Source organism: Haliaeetus leucocephalus, unplaced genomic scaffold (genome assembly GCF_000737465.1).
Source record: "Haliaeetus leucocephalus isolate CR32 unplaced genomic scaffold, Haliaeetus_leucocephalus-4.0 Scaffold1, whole genome shotgun sequence".
NCBI lineage: Eukaryota > Metazoa > Chordata > Aves > Accipitriformes > Accipitridae > Haliaeetus > Haliaeetus leucocephalus.
The window spans coordinates 22,788,149-22,813,141 of record NW_010972437.1 but is presented as its reverse complement, the minus strand read 5'-3'; the positions used below and the strand labels follow the sequence as shown (position 1 = coordinate 22,813,141).

General features: G+C 41.8%; 1 protein-coding gene across 1 annotated transcript in view; it reads right to left on the bottom strand.

Moving 5' to 3' along the window:
- Window positions 1–24,993, bottom strand: part of PDIA5 (protein disulfide isomerase family A, member 5) — a 90,422-nt gene that overhangs the window by 50,559 nt on the left and 14,870 nt on the right. The window contains exons 3-10 of the mRNA XM_010568786.1: window positions 22,667–22,750; window positions 21,843–21,888; window positions 14,964–15,056; window positions 13,647–13,707; window positions 9,742–9,809; window positions 4,967–5,058; window positions 4,788–4,859; window positions 112–248 (exon numbers count right to left, since the gene is read on the bottom strand). Of these exons, the coding sequence (XP_010567088.1) occupies window positions 112–248; window positions 4,788–4,859; window positions 4,967–5,058; window positions 9,742–9,809; window positions 13,647–13,707; window positions 14,964–15,056; window positions 21,843–21,888; window positions 22,667–22,750 (653 nt within the window). The remainder of the gene's footprint in view (window positions 1–111; window positions 249–4,787; window positions 4,860–4,966; window positions 5,059–9,741; window positions 9,810–13,646; window positions 13,708–14,963; window positions 15,057–21,842; window positions 21,889–22,666; window positions 22,751–24,993) is intronic.

The window sequence follows — 24,993 nt, the reverse complement described above, 5'->3', positions numbered from 1 at the left end:
GCCTGGACTTTGTGTTCATGGCTCTGTGAAACCTCCACAGACAATCATCATTGGTTTTGTTAGCAAGCATTTGGCTCAGGGTACAGAATAATAGAAAAAAAACAAACTCACATGGTGCATGGAACATCACTAGCACAGATGAATGATCTTTTATAAACTTGTCGAAGTCCTCATCAGTCAGGTGATAAACTACATTTTCTTCATCTGACCAGGGAGTCTCTGGAGCCTGTGGCTGAGGTGCCTGTGGGCTACAAGACAAACAGACACAGCTTAAAAGCAGCTCTCTGGTGCTAAGCAGTCATTTTGGCAAGTTAGACTGCAAGGAATCACTTTGTGCAGATGTCCGTATATGTATGATGCACTAACCCTACTGAACAGCTTCCACAATTGTACCCACCCAGAACTCATTAGCACTGAAACTCAGATAAAACTAGAGGAGGAATAAAAAAAGTCCACAAGAAGCTCATGAGGACAGATCAGCAATGGAAGGGGACGGAGCGAGGAGATAACCAGACTGCTTGGGTATTACATTATAGAAATCAGATGCATCTTCTGTTACTCTTTTACCTTCCTCAGCAAGATGCTCCCTTTTTCACAGCATTCACACTTTGTAGTTCACAGGAGCCATTGCAAATGAAAGAAAAAAGTAGTGAGCAGCAACAGCGAATCTAACCAGTCACCTTGAATACCAACAGCATGATTAGGGCTGACAGAGAAAGAAGGAGGTGCGTTGTTGGGACCACAAGCTAGCTATGCAGACCATTTCTCCAGGAATATACGGGTTTACCCTGAACAACCCTGTGACCTGGGGAAGCATCGTTACGTCCTCACTTGGCAGTGGGCTTGTAGACCTAATTCAGCAAAGCTACTCAACTGCATGCTTAACCTAGAAGATAACTGACATGTTCTACAGACTTCACTATGATTGCACTTGAGTCTAGCCATCTTTGACGGATCAGAGCCAGAGCTAAAAGACAAGTCTGTGGCAAATCTGGAAACTGAACCCAAGCTCCTCTGGACCAGTTCAGTGTTCATCATCCCGCTGAACAATTGTTCTTGGCTTTTATTAATGTACATTAAAAAGAGAATTTGGCAGATATGAAATAAACTACGCTAATTGATGTTTTATTTATTAAAGCAGTGTTCACATAAAGGACACCCAAACATATGAACATTTGGAGCCAGACTTTGAAGCTATTTTATCCTTGCCAGTTGCAGTAATGAGTTCTAAATACCCCCAAAATTCCCCAAATTCTTTGGCAAAGTACAGGTCTGGATGTGACCCCATCTCTGGTGAAAGCAGATTTACTATTTTTGATTAAATGTATTATTGTGTTAGCTGCCTAGAAAAAGGAATGGCAAACGGATGATAACTCATTTATCCTGCCTTGCTCATTTCTAGGCTGAAAGCCTAATTTGATAAAAAAAAGCAGTAGAAAGATACACAGATTCAGATAGCAAATTCTGTTGATGTAAGCAATGGGTATGATCCAAGAATATTAAGCAATCTATGCAAAACTGTGATGCACACCTCTGCTGCTGCTTATGTGATAAACGAACCAAGAAACAAAATCAAAGCAAAGATTGGAGCTGCACTCGGCCAAGCAGCCAAGAGAGAAAAAGAAGCAGGTCCCCGTCCACAAGCCTACTGTCTAGAAGTTTAGCAGATAATCAGTTTGCTTGTTGCCAAGCCTGTAAGAGAGCCATAATCTGCAGGTATCCTGGCAGAGTGAAGGGTTTCCAGAAAACACCATGACACTTAATGAATTTGGAAGGGGAGTTGGGTTGAGTAGTCAGAGCATGATGAAGACGGACACAGTGGCTACAAAGCACTGGGAGAACGCTGTGTTTAGCAGGGCCTGGCATGACCTATTTTAGTAAGGAATTAGTAAAGCAGGGCACAGGATGTTTATTCAAATGGCCCAATTTAAAATGCTGTGCATGCTAATAAGCCTACACAGGAGTTGGTAAGAAGCACCTCAAGGCCTGGAGGAAGTAACAAGCAAAATCTAAAATGTCATTTAAAACTGAGACAAGGCACATCCAACGCCTGAAGACCAAAAATAGAATGACAGAACTCTGGAAGAGTTATCAAGAGCTAATTCAATTAAGAACAGAGAACAAGTTCTTGATTTAACTGAGTAGCTGGTGCTAAGGAAGGCCCCAAGAGGAGTTCATAAAAACAGCAAGACAAACTAAGCAGCTATTGAAGGCAGCAAGAAGCTGTCTGGCTTGCCTACCACCTAGGCTAATACAGCTGTGTATCAGATTTAAAAAAAAAAAAGGAAAAAAAGAAAAAAGAGAAAGAATTGTGGTATGTACAAGATAGCATCTCTCATGTTAACAACGCTGTGTGTTGGAGTAAGGCTGTATGATGGTTTCTCCCTATTGCCTTATGAAAACATCTGAAAATCCGTAAGATAGTAGCCAGTGCCTATTAGGAAGATAAGAAAGGTTAAGTATCCATAAGACTGATGCATTAGCACACTTCAGCATAAGAAAGAAGCACCTTCAATAAGTAGTAAAAGAAAAGGTGTTGGAGCCCTCCAAACTAGCAGCTCTTATTCTGAGAGGAAAGAACATGGAAAACATCCTTTCAATAACTGAAATAATTCTAACTGCAATTAAGTTATATCATACCCTCCCCCAAAAATTAGCATACATCAACCACTTTCAGCACTCTACCAGTAACATTTAGAGGGGAAAAAACAGGGAAGGGGGAGAGGGAAGAGAAAACAGTTGCTTTTCTGCAGTGTGTACACAAAAAATAGGTCACTTCATACGGCTCAATATCTGCTGGATTCTCTTTCAAGAATCTGTTATGACAGCACATGCATGCACAGTATAAAAATGCACTGGCTTTCCTCACCATGGGCTGCCATATACACTCTGGCACTGCCATGCCCCTGCTCCACAGAGCAACGTCTCACATCCAAGTAACTTTCTGACACAATTTTAATGTTATACTATTCTGAAATATAGTCTATACACCCTGCAGCTATCTAATTACACTCTTTGGCTTTCCTAAAGCTCTTGCCATACCATTTGACTACTTGTACTGCAGATTCCTCAGAGTAATATAGTATTATGCATGTAGCAGATTTACCCCATGTACGGTTTTAATTGCAACATCATTTACTGGCAAAATCCAAGTATGCATAATTTCTCAACGTGGTTTCCTTAAAAGTTGTACTTATTATACAAAAAAGGGGCAAGAAGGCTACTGCTCAGATCATCTTTTGGGAAACTAATAAGCATGCACTAACACTAAGTGAGGACAAACAGCTGTCTTTAGCTCTGGACTGCTGAAATATCAGCCAAAGCCCACAGTGGCTTGTTAGCAGAGATTATCATTGGAAAGAGCTTGCAGCTGTTCTGCTTTGCCTCCAGTAGCTGTTGTGTTCACTTGCCGTCACAGGTCTGATACAAAGGCACTGCATATTACAGGGATTATCTGGATACTATGTGGGCAGACAGGGCTAAAAAACCCACCCCAAACATCTAATGTTTCATATGTGGTAGCCAAGAGAGAACCACATCCTTGCAAAACTGCAAAGCATAATACAGTGCAGGTGATGAATTCATATCCTTGCTCCAAGGGCTAATCATCTCCTCAGCATTGCTGGAGTTGCCATCTTGATCATTTATATCTGATGGCTTAATGGACTAAATGAGGCTTAAAGGCTATGACTAAATTCCTCCTCTTTGATCCACTGGGCAGTACTTGCCTGCAGTGTTTGTATCTCCTGCTGCTAACAGGAATGCTGCTGTCGTTTCATTCGTGGGTTCCCAATCCTGAAACACCTAGCCTACCACTGCTGAAGACCCTGGGCTACCTGCAAGCACACACATCCTCAGCATAGCCCCACTGGTACAGTAAAACACATGTATTCTGAGCCAATTTTGCTAAGCCATATTATCACAATAGTTTGCAACTGTCTGTTCCTTCCCATGCATTCGTTTCCTTTTATTAGCTTCATTTCAAGATTATTTCTGTGGCTGCAGCAAACAAGGGAGGGTTACAAAGATGACATAACGCCCAAGAGCTGGGGCTAACTGCTAATGGTATTTCTCCATCACCAGACTATCTCAGCTCTCTCCAGCTGCTCTATCGGCTTCACTGACAATGTGCTGATTTGCACCAGCTGAAGAGCAACTATACACACACACGCTTTTTCTGTCTCCCTGTCTCAACTGCTAGGCCCATAGGCTCATTCAGCCCTCAAAATATTTATGACTGCAAATAGCTCTCTTTAGGTAGAACAAGATGCTTTCTACACCACTTCATGTCATGACAGGAAACACAGACTTTGCAAAAATGACTAGCAATCCAGGGTGCCTTGATCTCCAGTTTGGCTCTGTGAGACACTTGAAAGGCTCCAGCTAAAGGCTGAAGAACCAATGAGAACTGCACACTTGATATATACATTTTTAATAAAACAACAGAAGTCATACCTTTTGCAAGGTATTAAGTTCAGGCACCCAAGATCGCTGGAAGTTTAAGTTGGCATTTTTAATGAAGCTGAGATCTGTGCATCTGCATTTATTTTGGTCCACACACAGTCTCCCATTACAGACAAAATGCAATCGTGAAATGCAAGGCATGCATGCTAAAAACCAAACATTAGGCAATCTCTCTGTACTAGTTTAGCCAATCTCAGCGGGGTAGTTTTGTTTGCTCTTCTGAGCAGAGGGAATGAGGGAGAGATGGCTGTTCCTAAACCATTACATTCTGTAAATAATGAAGAGTACATAAAAGGTGGAGTGCATGAAGTTCAATGCCTTACTTTTTCAGCCACTCTGCTATATCTGCCGCAGTAGCACCGTAGTTCTCAAAGTGGAACAGGAACTTTCCTTTCCTGTTAAAGCAACAAAACAAGGTTTAGTCCTTGCCCTGGAAGATAAGAATATGCAATTATACTTGAGTGTATGATGATTTCTAAAGTAGTAGCAAAACATAACTGACTCAAAATAGCAGATTGTAGGATATCCCCGGACATTGTATTCCTCCTTTATCCTTTCAAATTCAGCAGAGTAAACATTCATCCCCGCAAGAACCTGAAAAAACAGAGCATAATCGTATTGATTCTTACAATATAGCAGGAACATTACAACTTTTTTTAAAGAGTTAAGTAAAAACAACTTAGCTGTGGGCAGATTCTGATTTCATTCATGTTGCAGTAAAGCAAGGGGATCTCTGTAAAAGGCAGTGAAGTTTTTCTGAATTTGTGCAAGGGGGAAACAGAGCAATATTTGAGTCTAGTCCACAGAAAGCACATGCCAATCAGCTTGTCACCTCCTCCTTGCCCTGGAAGTGTCTCTGTTTCTTTTTATTCTCCCACTAGCAGAAATACCTAAAGGGAATGCTCTCAATCATACTACTTGTGCTCTTCTTTGCATATTTGGATTTTAAGCTACAAGCCTAACTAGATTTCTTTTTTCTTCTTCTGCAAGTACATGGCTTAGTTTGCATCCAAACATTAGCTAGGACACAAGAAGTTCCACCCTCATCTCTCTGGTTTCAACTCCAGCAATGAATTTACAATCTCAGCTAACGTCCAGAAGCTCTAACCAACCAAGCACTGGCATTATCCCAGTTCAAAAATACACTTACTGAATGGCAAGGGGAAATCAGCATTACTTTGATGTGAAAGTAAAACATGCCCTATTTCCATGAGCCCAGGAAATACCACATGGCATTTACATGCTTTAAATATGTTAACTAACCTGACTGGTAGGGTGCAATGAGAATTAAGAATTAACCTTGTCCTACAGATATCAAAAGGGGCACAGAAGCATAGTAGCTTTTCAGACTAGCAAGTGAAACAAAAAGCCTCTCCTTCCCTTCCCTTCCCTCTGTCCCAACCCATCTTCCATCTTAAGAGCCCTTCACACTGAGCTTCAGGGTCAGGGCTTCTACAACTTACCCTGTGCCCTGCAACTTATCCTGTGCCCTGTCCAATTGTATTCAAAAATTTCTGACCTGAAAATTTGAAGATGGGACTGATTCTGAGTTTCTGTGGGCATGAGATTCATACAGAGGTCATTCTGCTGTCAAACCTGCAACCTGTGAGTTGCTGAGATACCACTTCATGATTAACTTAGTTTAATGGCATTGACAGCTTAAATCATTTCAGCAGGGTCTTAATCCAAACCCCTCCTCCTTCCCCCTTCAAAAACAGGATTTTCTCCTTCCAGCTGAAATACCACATCAGAATTTAATACCAGGTTCCTGACTGCAGCAAACTGCACAGACCAACCAAATGTGCTCAGAGCCAGCATGACATAAATCTTAAAGCAGAAAATCCTCGTTTGAAGGTCAACCTTTTCTAAGAATGTGCTGGAAAGTCACAAAAAGATACTTTGTTTTCTCTTCCCTATCCTGAGAAAGGATAAAGGAAAGCTAAGTGAGAAGAGTACAGAAATAGGGTTTATACTGGCAAGCCAAGTCTCTTTCTTTGAATTCTCCTTGTAGTTCCAACAACCAGACTCACTTAATTCATATGATATTATCTAGACCCAGTTCTCCCCTTCCCTTATTCTCTGTGTCACCACTTGAGGGTAGGTAAATGCAATAGGATCAAGACACAGTGGTTGCTTTATAAAGCGACAACCAGGTTCATTAACTAATGCCCTCATAAACACCAGTCTACCAGATTTCATGTTTGCTATGAACTTTCAGAGGATTTCCTAGGTCTTAAATGGGCATTCCAGGCCATTTCAGATAACTCTGCTACAATTGCACTGTGTCCACCCAGCCTGCAATGATTGATACAAGTCAGTAACTTGTATGAATACCAGAATGAATCCATCACATGAAGCATAATTAGCAAAAAGCCTATTACAATGGGATTCATTTTTAATGACAAAAATAACAGCTTTAGCTGGCCTATAATGACAGAATTATGTAATATCAGGCTGTCAAGGACCATCAAAATACACCTACTACCCAGGATCCTCCCTCTATACCTAAGTTGTTTGTGCCAGATGTTTAGCTAATTTGCTTTTAGCAAATGACTGACCGACCCTGACTTCAATTTAAGTCCATTACCTCTTGTAATAGCCATAGAAGATGTGAAGATCAGTTTGTTCCTTTCACCTCTGCAGTGACATTTGACATATTTCAACACTTATCTGCTCTCTATCAAGTTACCTATAACCTAAACTGACTCTGAACTTTTCCTAGCTGGCCATGTCTTCTGGGCTTCTGACTGTTCCTGTTCTCCTGTGACCCCTCCCTTGCTTCACAGTTTTCTTGATGGGATTGCTCCAAAATTCATACCTTACACCACCACTTGAAGCCTTCCTAGAGCCAAGTTTAATGAACAGGTTAAACAAAGGCTTCCTTTATTTGATATCTGAAACAAGCATAGGAGCTTGATGGTTTTCAAGTATATATTCTCAAACACATCAAGTCTCATGTGTTTACAAAAAAAAAAAAAAAAAAAAAAACAAGCCCCAAAGGAAGAAAGCACTTAAGCGCACACTGAAGCTGGTCTTTACCGAGTAAACCATTCCGGCACACTCATGAAGTCCATGGGCATTAAGGAGATGCTGAAGTGCTTTGCTGACCACCAGTTCCTCCCTGCACTGGGCCCATAATTCATCTCTGAGTCACTTGCCAGAGCCCACCCTATCCACAAACCACAGGAATCTCTTGTGCCAAGGATAAAATAAGCCATCCTCTTCTGATTCGGAGCCCCTTTTTTCCTTCTGCACTGGGTGTAATGGAATTATAAGATCTAAACTGAATGTAAGACTAAAAATGCCACCTTGCCTTCCTCTAAGTAACAGTACCAGGACTAAAAACAAACAGTTCCAAGAGAACACAACAACCAGCAACAGGTACAGTTCACCTTTTCATTTTTATGACCTGTTAAATAGGCAATACTGTATTTCATTTTCCTGCTATATAATAGCAATAAGCACTTTTGAGCCTGGCACATCCTGACAGCTAATGACATGTCAGATTAAAAGGCCAAACCTTTCAGTTCATCCAAACCAATCATAAACTTTCCAGCAAAGTCTGATCTGGAGGTCAACATTGCTCTACGGTACCCTGTGGATAATTTATGATGGATACAGTGCAGTTAAGTTTAGAGATGGCAAACTGTGTACACATCCCGCTCAGGAAGCTAATTAGGTCAAATTTAGATGAACAAACTGATTTTTGTGAAAGACACAAGTAGCAGTGGCATAAATGGACTTTCCTCTGAACTGATCCTGCACTAAAAACACTTCAGTGCAAAAAGCACCCCTGACCTGAGCTGCATCGAACACAGGCACTGTCAGTCTCAGAGCTGTGTCACAGCCCTGTCACTCAGCTGTGCAGGATTAGTCTGGATCTACAGAAACCACTTCCAAGTGAGGAAGGAAATAAAGTAGAAGAGATCTGGAGTCTAAATTCTCTGGTCTGAATTTAATAAAAGCTGCACATGGACAAGGAAAGGATAACTGCAGGAGAACATAGCGCTCTGCAGCATGCCTTCTCTCTGGCACTACCTCTGTAGGTGATTCTTTACATTCCTAATTCCTGCCCACCCCACACCTCGCAATGCACCCACTGTGCAAGACAGGAGTGCCTACCCAAAGACCACAGCACACGCTCCACCAAGGCGAGATGGCATTAGAAGTGCTGCCTGGCTAGATGAAAACACTCTTGAAAATATCTTCAAGGGTTGTACAGTCTCCTAAATAAATCTGGACAACTCCCACTCATTTCAGCCCTAAACAAACAGGGATTTAGAGAAAACACTTCTGAGAAACAACTAGTTGGGAAAACATGGAAAGTCTGACAGCACTCGGTGCTTATGAGCAGCAATGGCCAGAGCTGCCCCAGCAATGAACAGCAGTGCTTCATCTTCACCTCATCATGTGCTGCCTCTCCGGAGGAAGCCTGTAAACTCAACAGTGAATGATCCAACAGGTAGGATCAGACCAAAGCCAACTAAAGCCATGAAACAACAACCCTATTTCTTTGTCAGTCATGTGTTATTGGTATCATATAAATTATACATTAAGCACATAAAACCTTAACTAGAGAAGTGCCTTTGACTTGCTTTGAGACATCAATACGCCTTATTAGTACAAACAGGCAATTAAATTATTTTGACTGCTGTGGATGGATTTTACTACAGTCAAAACTTACTTTCATTTCAATCCGGTATGAATGCTAACTTTGTTGACAGAGCTATAGTAAAACTGTAAGATTTTATTAATGCTTATGCTTAGTGGCTAGGAGGACAATCGGTAGCTAACATAGGGAACCCCCCCCTCCCATGACACTGATTCTCCACTAAAAAAGTGGATTAATTATTACTATAAAGGCATCCATCCCTGACCCTGCTATGAAATATCAGGCCAACAAGCTGATCGAATCGATTATGGCAAACATTTTTTTTTATCTTTACCAAAATGAGCTCAAAAGGACTACAGACACACAAATTAGAGGCTAAACATAAACCTACATAGTGTCAGAGCCCGTTTTTCCATGGCAAGAACTACACTGGATCTAAAGGGCAAGTGAGTTAACACCTCATTCTCCAAAGTTTTAAAAAGAATAAAAACCAAGAGAGAGAATCCTGACAGGATCTGGAACAGAGTCATTCATTTCTGTTTTGTTTCAACTTGCTTAAAAACTCCCCACTTCAATAAATAGTTGTGGTTTTAAATACTAAAAAAAAAAAAAGGTGCATTAAAAGGATTTTTTTAATTTCATATAAATCTTATCTTCTCACTTACATATTTACCCTTCAGTTCTGTGGCTGCCTGCTGATAAGATGGCATCATTCTCTTACAAACACCACACCCTGATAAAAAAGAAATTGTGTAAGTAATATGCCAACAATTCAGCCTGTTCTAAAGGATCTATGTTCCAAACCATATGAAACAACATGTTTTTATATTAAATAAAAATTTAGAACAAAATTCTTTATGTGTTTCACTAAATAATTATTAGATTATTAGTTTCTAAGAATATTACTTGTTACATGCTGCTAATTTTGCATGTTTTTCAAGCTATTCATTTTCATACTCTTTTCTCATCCCAGTTTCGGAAAGAGTAACACCATCTTATATTCCCCAGGCTCTGAGCTGAGCCCAGAAGGGAACATAAGATGAAACTCGCATATCAAAAGTCAATGGAAGATGTCATGCTTGTGAACTCAAACAAAAAAGCTTTGTGCATTTCTGGTCTTTAAGGGACAGGGGGAGGTACTTCAGGTTCATCCCAGCTTAACAAGTCTTTGAAATTAATTTGAGAAGCATTTCCTAAACACATTAAACAGACATCAAAAGTTAAACAGTGCTCTGTTAATTGAGAAGACATAACTTAGAAGCAGCAACAGCCGTTGTAAGATACAATAGCTTTATGTGCTGAGGAAAAGACAAACGGCGAGTAAGGAAGACCACTGATGTATAGTTGGAGTGTACGAAGAGCTGTTTGGTGATGCTCTGGAGTGCTAAGCAGATTAGCAGTAAATCACCCTGTAAGCAGCAGGTTTCACCCCTGCCAAGTAAAATACGTGCATGCACATGGGAAGGGGCAGGAGTGCAGACAGCATGAAAGGAAGGAAGCTGTGCCCAAGCACTCCAGACACTTATTGTGGAAACTCTTGGGTCCACCACGGGACAGTAGTCAAAATTTTTGTTCCAGTGAAGAGACAAGAATTTTGAAAGTAAATTCCAGAAAGGAGGAACAGATTTTGCAGCCACTGGTTTAGGATCACATCAGCATGCCTGGGAGGAACATCCTCTAATCAGAGGAAAGAGAGCTCTTGTTTCTGCAGTTTCCACTTTTGATCTCTCTGCTCAAATTGCCAGTGAGGTTGTTAAATTAATGCTGGTCAAAATGACAATTTCTTGGTGGGCACGGACCACTCATTTGAGGCCCGCTGACATCTTGCAGCTTCATCCACACCACTGGACAGACATCAGGAGATACAAGTTGTTAACACCATCTTGTGGATCCTCTGTTTCTTCTCTCTTCAGCAGCCTCAGGCCCCGAACTCTCCCAGCTATAGATCTCCCTCTCTTTCCCTCTTCCACCTCTTACCACTCCCTGGACTCCCTTCTGGAGCACAGGCACATACCAGCCTCCTACACCCAGCCATCAGCCCTACAGTCCTTCCATTCCCAGCTCTGCTACTGCCTCAAACTTGTTACTCCCAAACCCACTTCATTACAACCTCTCCTGCCCATGCATTTTTGGGTTATACTCTTCAGCATGCTGTCAAGCCACACATATCCATGTGCAGACATAAAAGAGTAACCTCAAAAAACTAGTTTTCTTCTGTTCTCTCTTCTTGTATTTTGTGTCAAAAGGGGGGGCTTAATTAAACACATATTAGCTTTTCCACAAGTTAACACCTCCATTTTTAAAGCCCTGTTTTCAATGATGTTATAAACTGCTCCTTTTTGTTGCCAAACCCAGATTGTCTCCTGCAGGAGTCTTCTCTGACAGAGTTAACTACAAATAAATCTGAATGCCTATAAGTATACCTAATTTTTCATCTTTAGTGCTGTCTGACTTTATAATATAGGTCTGAAAGTACAGTGAATGGTCTCCAAATGGCAGGTAATATCTTCTAAGGAAAGCATGCCTTTGCTCTGAGTTGTTTTACCCAGACCAAGCATTCCTGAAATATTAAAGAAACTACATATAAGTTTGCAGTCGCTTTCATCTTCCTCTGCACTGATACGTAATGAAAGAGCCCATTTCCTATGAATCTGCCACAATAAATCTAAAGCCCCTGCTTCCAAAAAAGCAAAGAAATAATGCAGCTGTCTTCTCCGTAGCTTCCCAGACAAATCCTCTGATGTCCTCTCGTGCCAAAGACCTCCCTGAGTCACCCCTTACAAGTAAAGAAAAGCAGAATTTCCTTTAGTGACCAGCCTTGATTTGCTGCTCCCAGTTAAGAAAGGTAACACCTGTATGTAACCAGTAACTTCAGCTGCCCAAAGCCAGTATTTTAATGCAACTGCTGGATGTATTCTGTCTCCAGTAACAGGAGTAAGAAAAGAAAAATTGGACAAGAACCAAGTCAGAAGGTCTGATGTGTTAAATAAAAGATGAGGGAGTTAAGAGTTGTGAAATCAGAGGGGAGAAAAAAAATATTACAAGTAGGCTTCCTTCACAGCAGTTTAGAAAGCAGTAAAAGTATTACAGCACTGAAGACTAGCAGGTGTTTTGCTACTTCAAATGAAGAGAAACTGGAAGGAGGAGGGTTTCTGGGGGGAAGGGTTCAAAGAGAACAAAGGATTAGATAAGGCACATTTGAGGAAGAGACTCAATTGTAGAAAACAATTATTCATGATACAGGTAAACTGTGAAAGCACTCTGCAGCTGAACTCTCCCTGAAGGGGTGATTTACAGGCAGAGCAGGCCTATCGTCTCCCACTGATGCTAAGGCAGTAGCAACTGGGAATAACCATGCACCATGCCAGTCCACACAGGACCATCCTGCTGCAGAGTCTGAAGGCACAGAGCTGCAACGAATTTAACTGAAAGAAAAAACATTCTCTTAGTGATGCATCAAACTAAGTCTTGGGCAATTTTGGCCATCTTGGCAGTATTCAGATTAGATTAAAAAGGTAGAATGGCGTTTCAGGCAGTAATTACAAGAGAAAATACCCTGAGAAACACCAGAAAATGCTGCCATGAGACACCATTTTAAAGAGCATCAGCCAGAAAATTGCTAGTGGTGCCTAACATCAATTTCCCTATCAGGGCAGTGCTGGGAAGCTTTTCTAGCTTAGGTCACATGTTCATTCCTTTCTCATGGCTCCCCTGCTTTCCATCCGAGCAACAACTCCGGTGCTACACTATCTTGTTCTGAAGAGCTGGAAAGCCTCTCACATACCAGGAAACACAAAAAAGCATTTGTAAATCTGCAAAATTAAGGAACGAGTGGCCAATGCAATGACAAGATAGCAGCAATACAAGGTCAAGGTCACAAAAGAAATGCAATTACTCCAACGTGCTCCTTCTCTTTCCTTCCTGCTCCGCCCCCCACCATGAAATCCTACTTGTATTCAAGTTACTCCTGCCAATGTGGGTAGGAACACCCAGGGTACCTCCTGGATGAAGCAGGAAAGATATTCCTGCTCCTGACCACTGCACTGTTCCCTCTGCCTGCAGTTTAGAAGAACAAATATGTTGGGTTTTTTTCAACTCCATGGTCTCCGCCAGAGATCTTTCGCTTGTGTGGAACCAGCTTGTCTTATGCTATGGCCCAAACTGCAAAAGTAAAATGCATGTGCAATACTCGTTTGCACTTACAGCTCCGTACAGGCCAGAGGGCTATGCATTCTCAGACAGATGAATTAACACTTATGCACTCAGCATACAGTGTTTCTGTTTTGTACAACACAAATATAGAAAGGACAACGGGTAAAGAAATTACAGAAAGCAGCTGCTTGAAAGAACAATGAGCAAGAGTCATCATCATGAGAAAAAGGCAAGACTAGGATACAAGTGATCGGCAGCTAGGGGAAAACTGAGGACAAATAGGCAGAACACAAGGAGTTGAATTATAAAGGTGGGACAAGATAGTATTAGCAAAGCACAGGTGAGGCTTCTAGTCAGATTAGGACATCTCTCAGTGGAGAAGGAAGAGTGACATGACAGGACATGCTGGGTTACTTACATGGGGCATAGAACATCATCAGAAGGGGTTTGTCTTCCTTCTTCAGAAGCCTTCTCAATTCCTAGTGAATGAACCAAAAAAAAATAAAAACAGACCTATACCCAAGGACACCTCTTATTACTTGTGTTACAACTTCAGAAGTTAATACATGAATTCATAGAGTACAGGATCATTTATCTGAGGGTAGAGGAGTCATCTTTCCTAACAGACAAGACTTGAGTTTCTTCTCCTTGCTCAATTTTAATTTGAAAGAAGATGGCAAAATTTGTTATAGATTCGAGTATCTGCTAAAACTCCTAGACCAGTATCTTCACTGTTGAGATGTGGAAGTTGCATGGCTTGGTTTATTCTCACTGCAGAATCTCTGACTGGAAACTTTTTCTTCCCTGACCCATCCAAAAAGCCATACTCTAACTCAAAAAGTCAGACAATAACAGACAAACCAAGTTCAGCTTCCACATTATGAAACCTTGTTGAATCTATGAGAAGCTATAAGAAAAGATTTTTCAGTACCAGCATGATAGAGAAACCAGATGAAGTTTTGAAATTGAATGCAAGCCTTGGAAGGCTTGTAACAGAGCACAGAGGGTGAACATTAAAAATTAATCTTCCTACAAAAACTGAACGTCAAAATAACTGTTTCTAATATTAAAAATGAAAGCTAGAAAATTGAAAAGGCCCTTTACGAAATACCAGCTAGAGTCCAATCAATTAAAGTTTTAAAAATCTATAGACTAGAAAACTAATACAAAAGACCAGGCTGATCATATTAGAGATAATATAACAGGTAGCTCTGTGGTGGCACTGGCTTTTTAAGGTAGTTTCATTGTATTTGCTGCTTTCCCACTTAACACCAAGAGAACAGTTACTGTACAAGGTTAAATCACTCAAGATCTGGATCCTGTTCCTTTCTGCTCCAGAATTCCTCAGGCACATGAGGGAACCCAAGATTTAATGACAACTTGCAGTTGTAAGAGCAGCATTTTACCTCCTACTTGCATCCTGCAGCAACTGCATCTTGCAAGCTGCTACACTTTCCCGAGACAAACAGGTCTCTTACACGCCATCCACAATGCTTTGATACTTGCCATGTAGCTGGCATATCATGAACACTTGCAGGGGTGAGGAAGGCAGGAAGCAGGAGACTTTATAGTTATCACAATCCACAAACTTTCTCAAGTCACTTAAAACAGTTTGGATGCTTTAAACTTCCCTTCCAAAGAAACGAAATAATGGTGCTTTATTAACACAAACATACATACTCCCTTCATCCTCTACGTTTATAAAACATATAGAACATCTATCCAGCTAATGTACCTTTTCACTGTCAACATGCACAACGTCTTTGGCTTCAGGATCTTCCTCCCACAGTGGAGCACCTTCTGGATCCTTGAGAAAAGCCACCATAGACTGTAACAAAGAAGGAAAAAAGCTTTTAAAGCAAAATGAATGGAAACCATGAGACATCCAATCTCAAATCCATGCTGTCATGCAAGCCCCATCCAATTAGAGCCTCTGCTTTTCTGCTTATATACTCATCTGCTCTAATGCAGATGAACACAAATCTCCTATTGCAGAACCAAATGATACATGGGTGTGTACTTTCCTCACAACTGATATCCCAACTTACCATTCCCGTTTCCACTACAAAACTGGGGGAAACAATGTGGAAGTAGACCAACACCAGACAGTAGCTTCGAGGATCCGCCAGAGAGCTCTTTCAATGGTACTAGATCTGCAATACTTCCACAGCTACTCCCTGGCTTAGCAGGAAAGATTTCTCTTCATGTAGAGCTCAGGTTCCCATGACCTTCACCATATCTAAGTAACCTACGAATCCAGTAGGACTAGTTGGAGGCCACACTGATACTTGCTGTGAACAAAAGCAATGAACTCCACACTTAAAGATCAAATTGCTTATTTGGCCAAAGGAAGAAAAATCCTACCAATAGTTCCCTCTATGACCCATCTACCTAGAAACTGCACTCAAGGGATTTTTAAGTAGGATAATAAGAAGCAAATGTGACAAGTGGGAAATATGACACCCTATGATTCTGCAGCTCCCATATTCAACAAGCTGAGTACACACGCATGCATACTTTATAACTGCTTTACCCAACTGACACGCAACAAATGATCCATTTCAGCAGACCACAGATATTCTCTTTATCATAAGAAAATACTCTCTGATGGTTCTGATTTCAGCCTGAGCCTGAGGGAAACTCCAGCCCTCCGAAGTCAATGAGATGCTCTCCATGGATTCCAGCAGAGTCGCACTGCCCCCCATTTCCAGCTGTACAGGGAAGCACAGGCTTGATCACTGTTATCCTCAGACTTCTGTGCTCTAGGAAACATAATACTTGGTATTCTGTGTTGTCCCACAAACAGGGTCCATTTACCCAGTATGCAAGCCAATAACACAGAGTCGAGGTATTTTCAAATTAATTTCATTGATGTGCATGAATGGGTACCTGTCTCAAGACAGCACCCCTTTGTCTCAATAATTTCCACATTTATATACTTAAGTAATACATATTCGTTGTTATTTCCCTTAATGATTGGTTCTTTCTTCCTTGCCCTTCACGTAAATTAGTGTGCAGACTCTGTCTTCTTTCTTGTCTTCTTTTGAGTAGGTGGTATCATCTGAGTAGGTGGTCAATGAGTTGGTGGTCGCAATCTCCACCTTTTACCTACTTCTTCCCTGATCTTGGCAGTTCCAAGCGGTTCTTCGAGGTTTATTGACCAGACCACAATCCGCTATCTTTTCTAACATAAACATAAAGCCCCATTGTCTAATAGTTCCTAAACCCTGAATCACATCTAGTTATCGTTTCCCTATTTTAAATATTAACTGATGTGGGCTGTACACAGGACTTTAGCAGCTCCCTGGTTATTTCAATTATATTATACATATTAATTGATAATAAGATTGACCCTGTTGCTTTCTCTGTGGTATTGCTTGTAGGTACATGTCCACTTCCAGACAGGATCTCTGCTGCACCACTAATGTAGTGAGGTCCTGAGGAGCTTCCTTCAATGCAAGAGTGAGTGGATGATGCTGCCACAGCACTAAGTGGACTTACTTGCAGTTGGAGCAAAGAAAACCTTCATTAAAGCCTTTTTCAGCCCATGGGATATTTTGCCAAAGCAACTCATGACTGAAGAGCAGAGCTGAGTATATAGTAACACACACCAAGAATATCCATCTAAAAGCCTAGGTTTGTACTCCACCTTCTCAAGAGCAGGTTAGCAGCACACCTGGTGACACATGCCACTGAAACAGCCTCAGAGACCTTTGCCAACCTCTCTGCCTTTGGTAGGTCTGCTCTGGTACAACATCCCAACAGCTTATCAACAGATAGTGGAGTTCAGCTCATTTTCCTGCATCTCAGTAATGCAAGGCTCAGGAGGATTCAGAGCTTATGGCAGGATCCATTTATTGCATTTATGTTTCTGTCTACTTGCACGGCTAATATTGAAGAGATTTGTCTTATCACAAGAGGCAGCATATATTTAGTCACCAGACAGCAAGCAAAGCACTTAATGTACACAGTAAGAAGACCTAAGGGGTGAGGTAGTAGTGTTGGGACCACAAACACTTCAAGGAGAAGAAATTTGTTTTAATATGGCATTAACAGAGAAAGGAGCTAGCTAGGAAAAAAAATAAAATCAAGTGATTTATAATGGAGTTACAGTTGTAAAAAGCTCTAAAACTAGAGGCATTAACATCCCAAATGATGCCCTAAGACGACTTAATACTATATGAGGAAAGGAGAGAAGACGACAAAACGGTGGAGATGTTCTACGTTTAGGAAAGCTACATCAAATTCTGCTTGCTCTGAGTCTGCACAGACCTCAACTATACACTGGAGGGGAGGAGAGGGGGGTCAACATTTTAAACAGCTAATGAGTGCAATTGACTCTGCTAGTTTCAAGAATTCCTGCATGCCACATTCAGTCATGTAGAAACAGATGTGGTTAGAGGATGGGGGATTAAAGAGATTTAATTCATCCAGCCTCTCCCTCTCAGCCAAGACAGAAAAAATTAGATGTGTAATGTCTTCTGGCAGGAGCAGGCAGTACATTGCCTTGCACTCATTACTCCAGGCAGTGAAGAGAACTTCCTGTGTGCCTTTAAATAGGAAAAAAACACCCCCACCCCACCCTGCCAAACAAACTACAGCACTTTCTAATCACAGAAAAGCAGTGGTCCCCAGGCTGCTGGGTTAGAGACCAGAGCAAGGTCCAGGCCACAGCAAGCCCCACGTTGAAGAATCAGCTACGCTCCTGTCCTGCCATGACATGGTCAGGACCTGCTTTGACCCCACGGCACCCACAGAGCCACACTGGGCTGTAACCTGCTGCCCAAATGCCTGCGACGGCTTTGAACCTTAAACATTGATTCAGCAGAATACAGGACATGGCTTCAGCCAGCCTATGCTGCTAAAAGCAAGCAAGTTCTAACAGCACAATAGCTGGCTATCACATATGGACCTCAGTTTTAACCTGAAAAATATATATACATACACACACACACACAGAGAAATGCATCCCTGTACTTTTCACTCCTTGGAAGCATAATGCAATATTTTTATATTTATATTTTATATTTATGCATAAAGCTAATAAAAAGACTTCCCTTGATTCTACGCACATGCTCCTTACAACAGCAAACTTGAAAAGGATTCAGAGTATAGAGCAGGACCAATTTATTGGGTTAGTCTATTCCCTTTGCTAGTACTGAGCGGATTTATACTTTAATGAGTTTTCTTCATTTTAGAAGGAGAGCAAAACTCTCCCTGTACTTTATCATCCAGAAAGGGCTTCATCATGTAATAAACACAGCCTGGATACTGGCCTTATGGCACTGTCAAGGATTAGGACACAGTGTGGCTAAAGCAACATATGAACAGACGTATCAGTTAAGATCAAAGACTCATCTAAGCTTAGATCTCCAACAGCAGCTGACTACAGATACTTGGGGAAAAACTATGCTAGTACCATTCTTAAATAACATACACTGGTATATGCTCTCAATTTCTGGCAAAAAGTAATTAAGTTTATGGACTCTGCACCAGCGGTTGTATTTGGACCTCTGTGCTTGTTAACTATCAATGGATCTATCCTTTACAACTATCTAAAACTGTTAAGACTCCTAAATTCTTGGCTTTCACAACATGTAGCTATGAGTTCCATAACTACTTTTTTTTTTTTTTAAACATTGCAGTTATTTGTTTCAAATCAGCCGTCCCAAAATGCCCCTGTTTGCACCCAAGTCTGGAGAAAAAAAAAAAAAGGTAATCATTCCCTTTTTCAAGCTATTCACAGTTATACAAATATCTATTGTAATCTTCTCCAGTTATCCTTTTTTCCAAGCCCAAGAATCTTCACGTGAATGTTCAAGCCATCCATGCCTCTGATCATCTTCACTGCCCTTCTGCAGTACTTCTGCACCTTTCACTTCATGGGGCAACCAGAATCACATACAAGATACAAGATGAAGGAACCCAATGGACTCGGAGGGTGGAATAACATTTCCTCTTTCATTCTCTGTTCCTTTCCTATCATTTGACTTTTAAATACTGTTAAGCACAGGGCCAGTATTTTCAAGCCAACCACTGTCCTGTCTGATAATTCAAAACCCATTACAACAGTCTGCATGACTCCAGCATAGCTGGGCCCGCATCCTTTCCTTCCCTCACGTTCTTTACCCCACAAGTTCCTACTTTCATATTGACAAGCTACTTGGTATTGTGAGAACCTAAGCTCTTCTGCAAAGAGTTGGAAATTTTTTTTTTTTTTTTAAACTATTCCTAATAATTTGGCACCACTGAACTTTGTTATCTTGCAGTCCACCACCCTTTACAAGATACTCCAAACAGCTCAGATCCTAACACAGGTCTCAGCAGCAGGAGGTTCTGACTGCTAACTAACTTCACCCCCACTGTGAACACTGAGCTATCCTTTATTCCTCATTTTTCTAACAGTAAACCCACGAGGGCACCTCTGCTAATTACATAAGGATTTAGTTACTTTAAGAAATGAAAAGCTTTTCTTAAAAATACAAGTACACTATCAGCTGGATCCGTCACATCTATGAAATTGCCATTACTTCAGAAGAATCCTTTTACAGTTCTTCAGAGCTGTGTCCATCATTCTCCAAAACGTCATACATATATTAGTATGTCTACTGGATGCCTGCAAAGAACATCCAAGTTTTATTGCCACAAGCTTGCTGAATGATGTGAAACAAATCCTTTAATCTCCTTGTTCTTCAGTGTGTCCACCTGTCCGTAAAATGAGTATGATACCCTACGTAATTGTGTTGCTCTGCCGCTCGTTGTTTGTGATGTACTGGGAGATTCCTGACAAACACAGCTGAGAGAGAAAGAAAGGTCACTGCCTCAACAGAAGAAAACAAGAAGTGGTATAGAGGGAGAAATATAGAAAATATTCAGGCAGCTGTGAGCAGCAGAACAAGTAAACACTCAGCTGAGTTATTTGACTACTGCCCAGATCTGATACACTGTCCAACCTGTAAATCATAAGCAGCTGGTTTCACAGGGGCAGTTAAAGTAAGAAAGACTAGAGCTCCTAGAGTGAGGGAGCTTCAAAACACCTCTTCCACCTGCACCGGAATCCCACATCCCTGTCCACAGGATGCTGCTTCCTTCTCCCCAGCAGGCAGGGCAAAAGGGAAGGGGGAAATGCTCATCACAAAACAGCAACTGAAGGAATAAATGGTATGGTTCCTGTTGTGCTATGATTGCCTCTCAGCCCCACGCTCCCTGGGGCTCTGCAGGTGCTTTCCAGTTGATCTGATCTGTAAAGAAGAGTCACAGCACTGATTTCTGGCTGCAGCACTTTATGGAGGGCAGGAAAGACATGTCACACATTGTTTAAATCACCCAAATTTAAGCAACTAACAAGCCACCCTTGCCCCACCACCCACCAAGAGGGAAAAAAATTCACCAGGTGCATTCCTTCACTAAGTGCAGAAGGAGCTTCAGGCACTTGCTGACTAGGCAGGGTATCTAACATTGCCCTTCCTAGTGCCAGGCAAGATTTCTACTGCAGGAGATGGGAAGATACACCATCCTACTCTCCCAACCTCAGGCGAACCCTGCATGACAACCCCAAGTGCAGGCTGAATGGATGATTCAAGCCAGGGCGTGCTTCAAAGACAGTCCTCCCATCACTACCCCACAACAAGTCTGCCTGTAAAAGGAAGGTCCAGAGCAAGCACACTTAGGAACGGCCACTCTGACAGACTCAGGTTCATGTAGCGTCTCACGCGGGCTTTCCTCCACCCCAGGCCAAACCCCTGAACGAGCCAGAAAGGGGAAGTAAACGCAATGATGTCAGCCTGGGGTGGTGCCACCAAGCCTCCACAAGACCAACGATGGTGCAGTGCCTGCGCTTGCTGGAGGAGGAAGAGAAATGGGAACTGGGCATTAGAGCTGGACAGAAGTCATTTCTGGAAGCCAAGACATCGCAGGGCTGCAGCCTGACGTGAGGCTACTCCCAGCGCTTCACCAAGGCTTCACAGAGGAAGGCTGCAAACTTTTGGCCTGCTTACTGTGCTTTTAGTCCACCATTTCCACAATCATCAAGATCTACACATTCATTTCATGTTTCATGCCCTCTGCCTTCCACTGCCCTCACTGAATGTTGCTTTCTGTTGCTTTGTGTCAAGGTTTGCAGGAGAAGGAAGGTCGTTTTATCCCTGCTGCACTCACGGCATATCCATAGGAACTGTGGTTCCATAATCCGATAAAAGATAAGGCCACTCAGCTCTCTTTAAAGTTTATAAACACACAACCTAAAAACCTCAGAGAACTCCTTATCAAAATGCAGTATCAGCTAATGCTTTTTAGTTATACTGCCATTAACAGCACCTTGTAATCAAACCAAGAATATCCCTATTTGTTACCAGCCTGCAAGTTAACTCACAATTTACATTAAAGTTCAACATGGGTTCAATCTTTTTAACAATACACAATTTTCCTGGATCTTTGGTTGGCAGACACGTACACACACAAAAACCTTTAGGTCATTCTGACAGCTGTTTATGAAGATTAACCCCCTCCCTTTCATGCCTTCAGCATGAAAAAGTACCAACACCTTTTTAATCCACAAATGTCTCCCCCATATCTAGCAAAACCAAAAGAATAATAATCAAATATTTAAATTTACCTTCAATGTGACCGCTCTGTTATATTCAGTATGAAATGCACCGTCCCTGTTGAACAAGGAGTAGGGAATAGTGTTAACTTACAGAAACGTTGCTGGAAATCATACAGCTGCTCCTCCTCACTTCCCACTAACTAGAAAAATGTTATCCTGCTGAAGCCACAGAACTAAGTAGAATTTACAGTACAGTAATTTCAGGGGGGAAAAAAGAGTAAGGAAAAAGGGAGGGTGCAAAAGAGAGTGTAAAGCAAACAGGTTTCTAGTAAATAATTTCCTCCCTGACACTTTAACAAGAATATTTACTAAGGCACAATCTTTGGAGATGGAGATGCAGCTGCTTGGTGTCTCTTACACTTAACGGTACTCCCACTCCTATTATTTCCAGGAAGAAAATCTCTTGCTGTCTCACTACACTTGCCTTTCTCCACTTATTTTATGAAGTACTATGTCAAGTCTGAAAAGCAAGCATAGAGAGGTGAAGCAACTTGCCTAAGGCACATGCCAGTGGGCACGTGACAGAGAAAGTAAGAGAGCTCAAACCTCAGGCATCAGCCCTGTGCATTGGGTAGTTTTAGTCCACTGGGCATCTCTCCCAGGCACCCCGCTCGTGCTTTTAGTGTACTCTATTCAACAGCAGAATAAATTTATCTCAACTTCTGTCACAACACATGCTTGCAAACTGAAGAAACAGCAGTCAATTTCACATGTCAAAGGATAAAAAAATAAGTCTTTCTTCATGCTGCAGCATTATGGAGCTGCAAGGAGAACAAATGGTCCTAACAGGGGCATCAACAATTAGGAACTACAAATCCCAGCCCAGCACTCACTTATAATGGAGTAATTCCACTCCTTTCTCCTTTGAATTAGGATCTACTTTCATCTTCTTGCATAATTTTCGGCTTTCAGTATCACTGCAAAAAACACATATTGGAAGAAAAATGGTTACAAGAAAGGAAATCAAATGCATTCATTTCTGAAAACTCATTGCTGTGCTCCCTCATCAGCAATTAGTTGCAACTAACAGTAATTTGGAAGCTGTTCAGCTAAGTTTGTGGGACAAGCATTGTGGAAAGCTGCATTAGCCAATTTAGTTTCTCCGTTTGCTTGGTCAGGACACAGTGAACTGTGTTAAAACCACATTCCAAAGGCAGACCCTAACCAGTAGAAAAGCAGCCCGTTCTAGCATGTGCAAGTACCTCAGTAGACCTTCTGTCCATGGGATTAACATAAAATTTAGGAAGTCAAGTTTTCAAGAAGACCATGCTACTGTTAGGGTGGTGTTCAAAGAGTACTATTTGTGAAAAGATTCAAAGAAGAGCAGGTCAGCTTTTATATCTGGCAGAAAATAACTCGAAACCAAAAAGAAACATCTTCATGGTATCTCAAAGCCCAGATCACAAGTGACTAGCCTTAAAAGGTCCTGCAGAAAACAAAAACCACTTCAAATTTTGAAGGCCCAAGCCCAGCAACCCCATTCACTCTAGGTATGAGGGATGTGTCCTGGAGCCACACCTAGCAAGTGGAGGTAAAGACCATCTGCCACAGCTCCTGAACAAGGAGGCATGTAACAGCAGACAGACCTGCTGGAGGTGGTTTTCAAACTGAACAAGAGTGAATTGCTTCCAGCACCAGATCAGCTGAGTTGAAGAAGAGAGAAGGGTCACTGGAGAAAACTGCATATACATTTGCTTAGGTGGGCAGGTAAAGGGTCTTCATGGCCTAACTGCTGTTCTAAACAATGTAGAAGTGAAGCTATAAGGATGCTTTAAGCTGAAGTGAATATGAAGTCAAAGACCTCAGGAGATGAGTGAAACAGTACAACTACAAAGAAAAGAGGATGATTCACACTGACAAGACTATTCTTTGCATTGACAAACAGAAAGATTAAAAAGCTTGGAAACTTGTTCCCAGCAGAGGACAACTTGTACCTTTTAGGCAGATAAATCAATTTAGAAAATGAAAACACTGAAAACCCATCAAGTTTAAACTGATTAGAGACACATTAGAGACACCGAGATGCAAGGGTTGCAAGACTCCACCAAATTAAGTGCTGCTGCCAACACTAGTGCTAATTCTCCCAATGTTCTCCAGCTGCCTTTCTGCAAATGTAAGGAACAACAAACAGTAAGTTTGCAGTGTGCTGCAGATGAGAGCACGCCTTTGTGGAAACTTCCCAAATGCTTATTGTAGCGGGAAATGAGGAGGGATGTGCCACAGACACATGCATCAAAATCAGAGTATTATGCGGAAGACAGAAATGAGCGTTTTAAGGAACTAACAAAGCATGCAACTACCTCACTAGGAAGGAGCACCTGTAATCCCAGTTGTATGTTTATCTGAAGAGTCTTACTGAATTCATGTCAGTTCTGCATTTTCAGATCATAGCCAAAGCTAGGCATTGTAACCCATAAATGCCTTCTTTGCTTCTCCAGGAGGCTGGAGATCTGAGCCTGAGAAGACAGTTATTTTCCTGTTGTCTGCTGCATCTTTGTTTTCCCCAGACTGTAGTGGAAGGTGGAACTAAAACATGTCATCTGTTCATTGGGTAACGTGAACACATCTCCTTGTAACAAAACTAGATTACGAAACAAATAGCCTGGATTTGGAGTTTTGCTGAAAAGCTGGTTTGCCATGTGGAGTTTGTACAGAAAGTCTGCAGCAACATCAAACCCAGGGGCCAGAAGCATCCTGTCTTCTCTCACCTGCAGCCCTCCGACAGTCCCATGGGCTAAACCTAAGTGACTCGAAGGTCAGGGAATCTCAGGAGGAGGCACCAGTTTCAGATCATCCTCCTGTCCTACCCCAGACAAATCTAGAGGCATAGAGAAGCCCTTGTGGCCCTGCTGCAGCTGACTGCCAGACAGCTAACTAAAGTCAGCCTGCGCCACAGTCAACATTTGTAAATGCTCTTCTAGACACTTCCAAATGTTTCCAGGATACACATATATTTGTGGCCATCTCAGCCTTGCCAAGACAAATGTCAGGTGGTTGACGTGAACAAGTGTAATGCTGAAACCTACCTCCAGCAACAGGGTCTGTGAAACCCTGAGATGTACAGACAATTGTTCCAGCATCAATAGAGGAGCAAAATGGCTATCAAGACAATTCTGCTGCCAGTTCTGCCACCAATTTGGTGCAACTTCAAGCCAGGTGG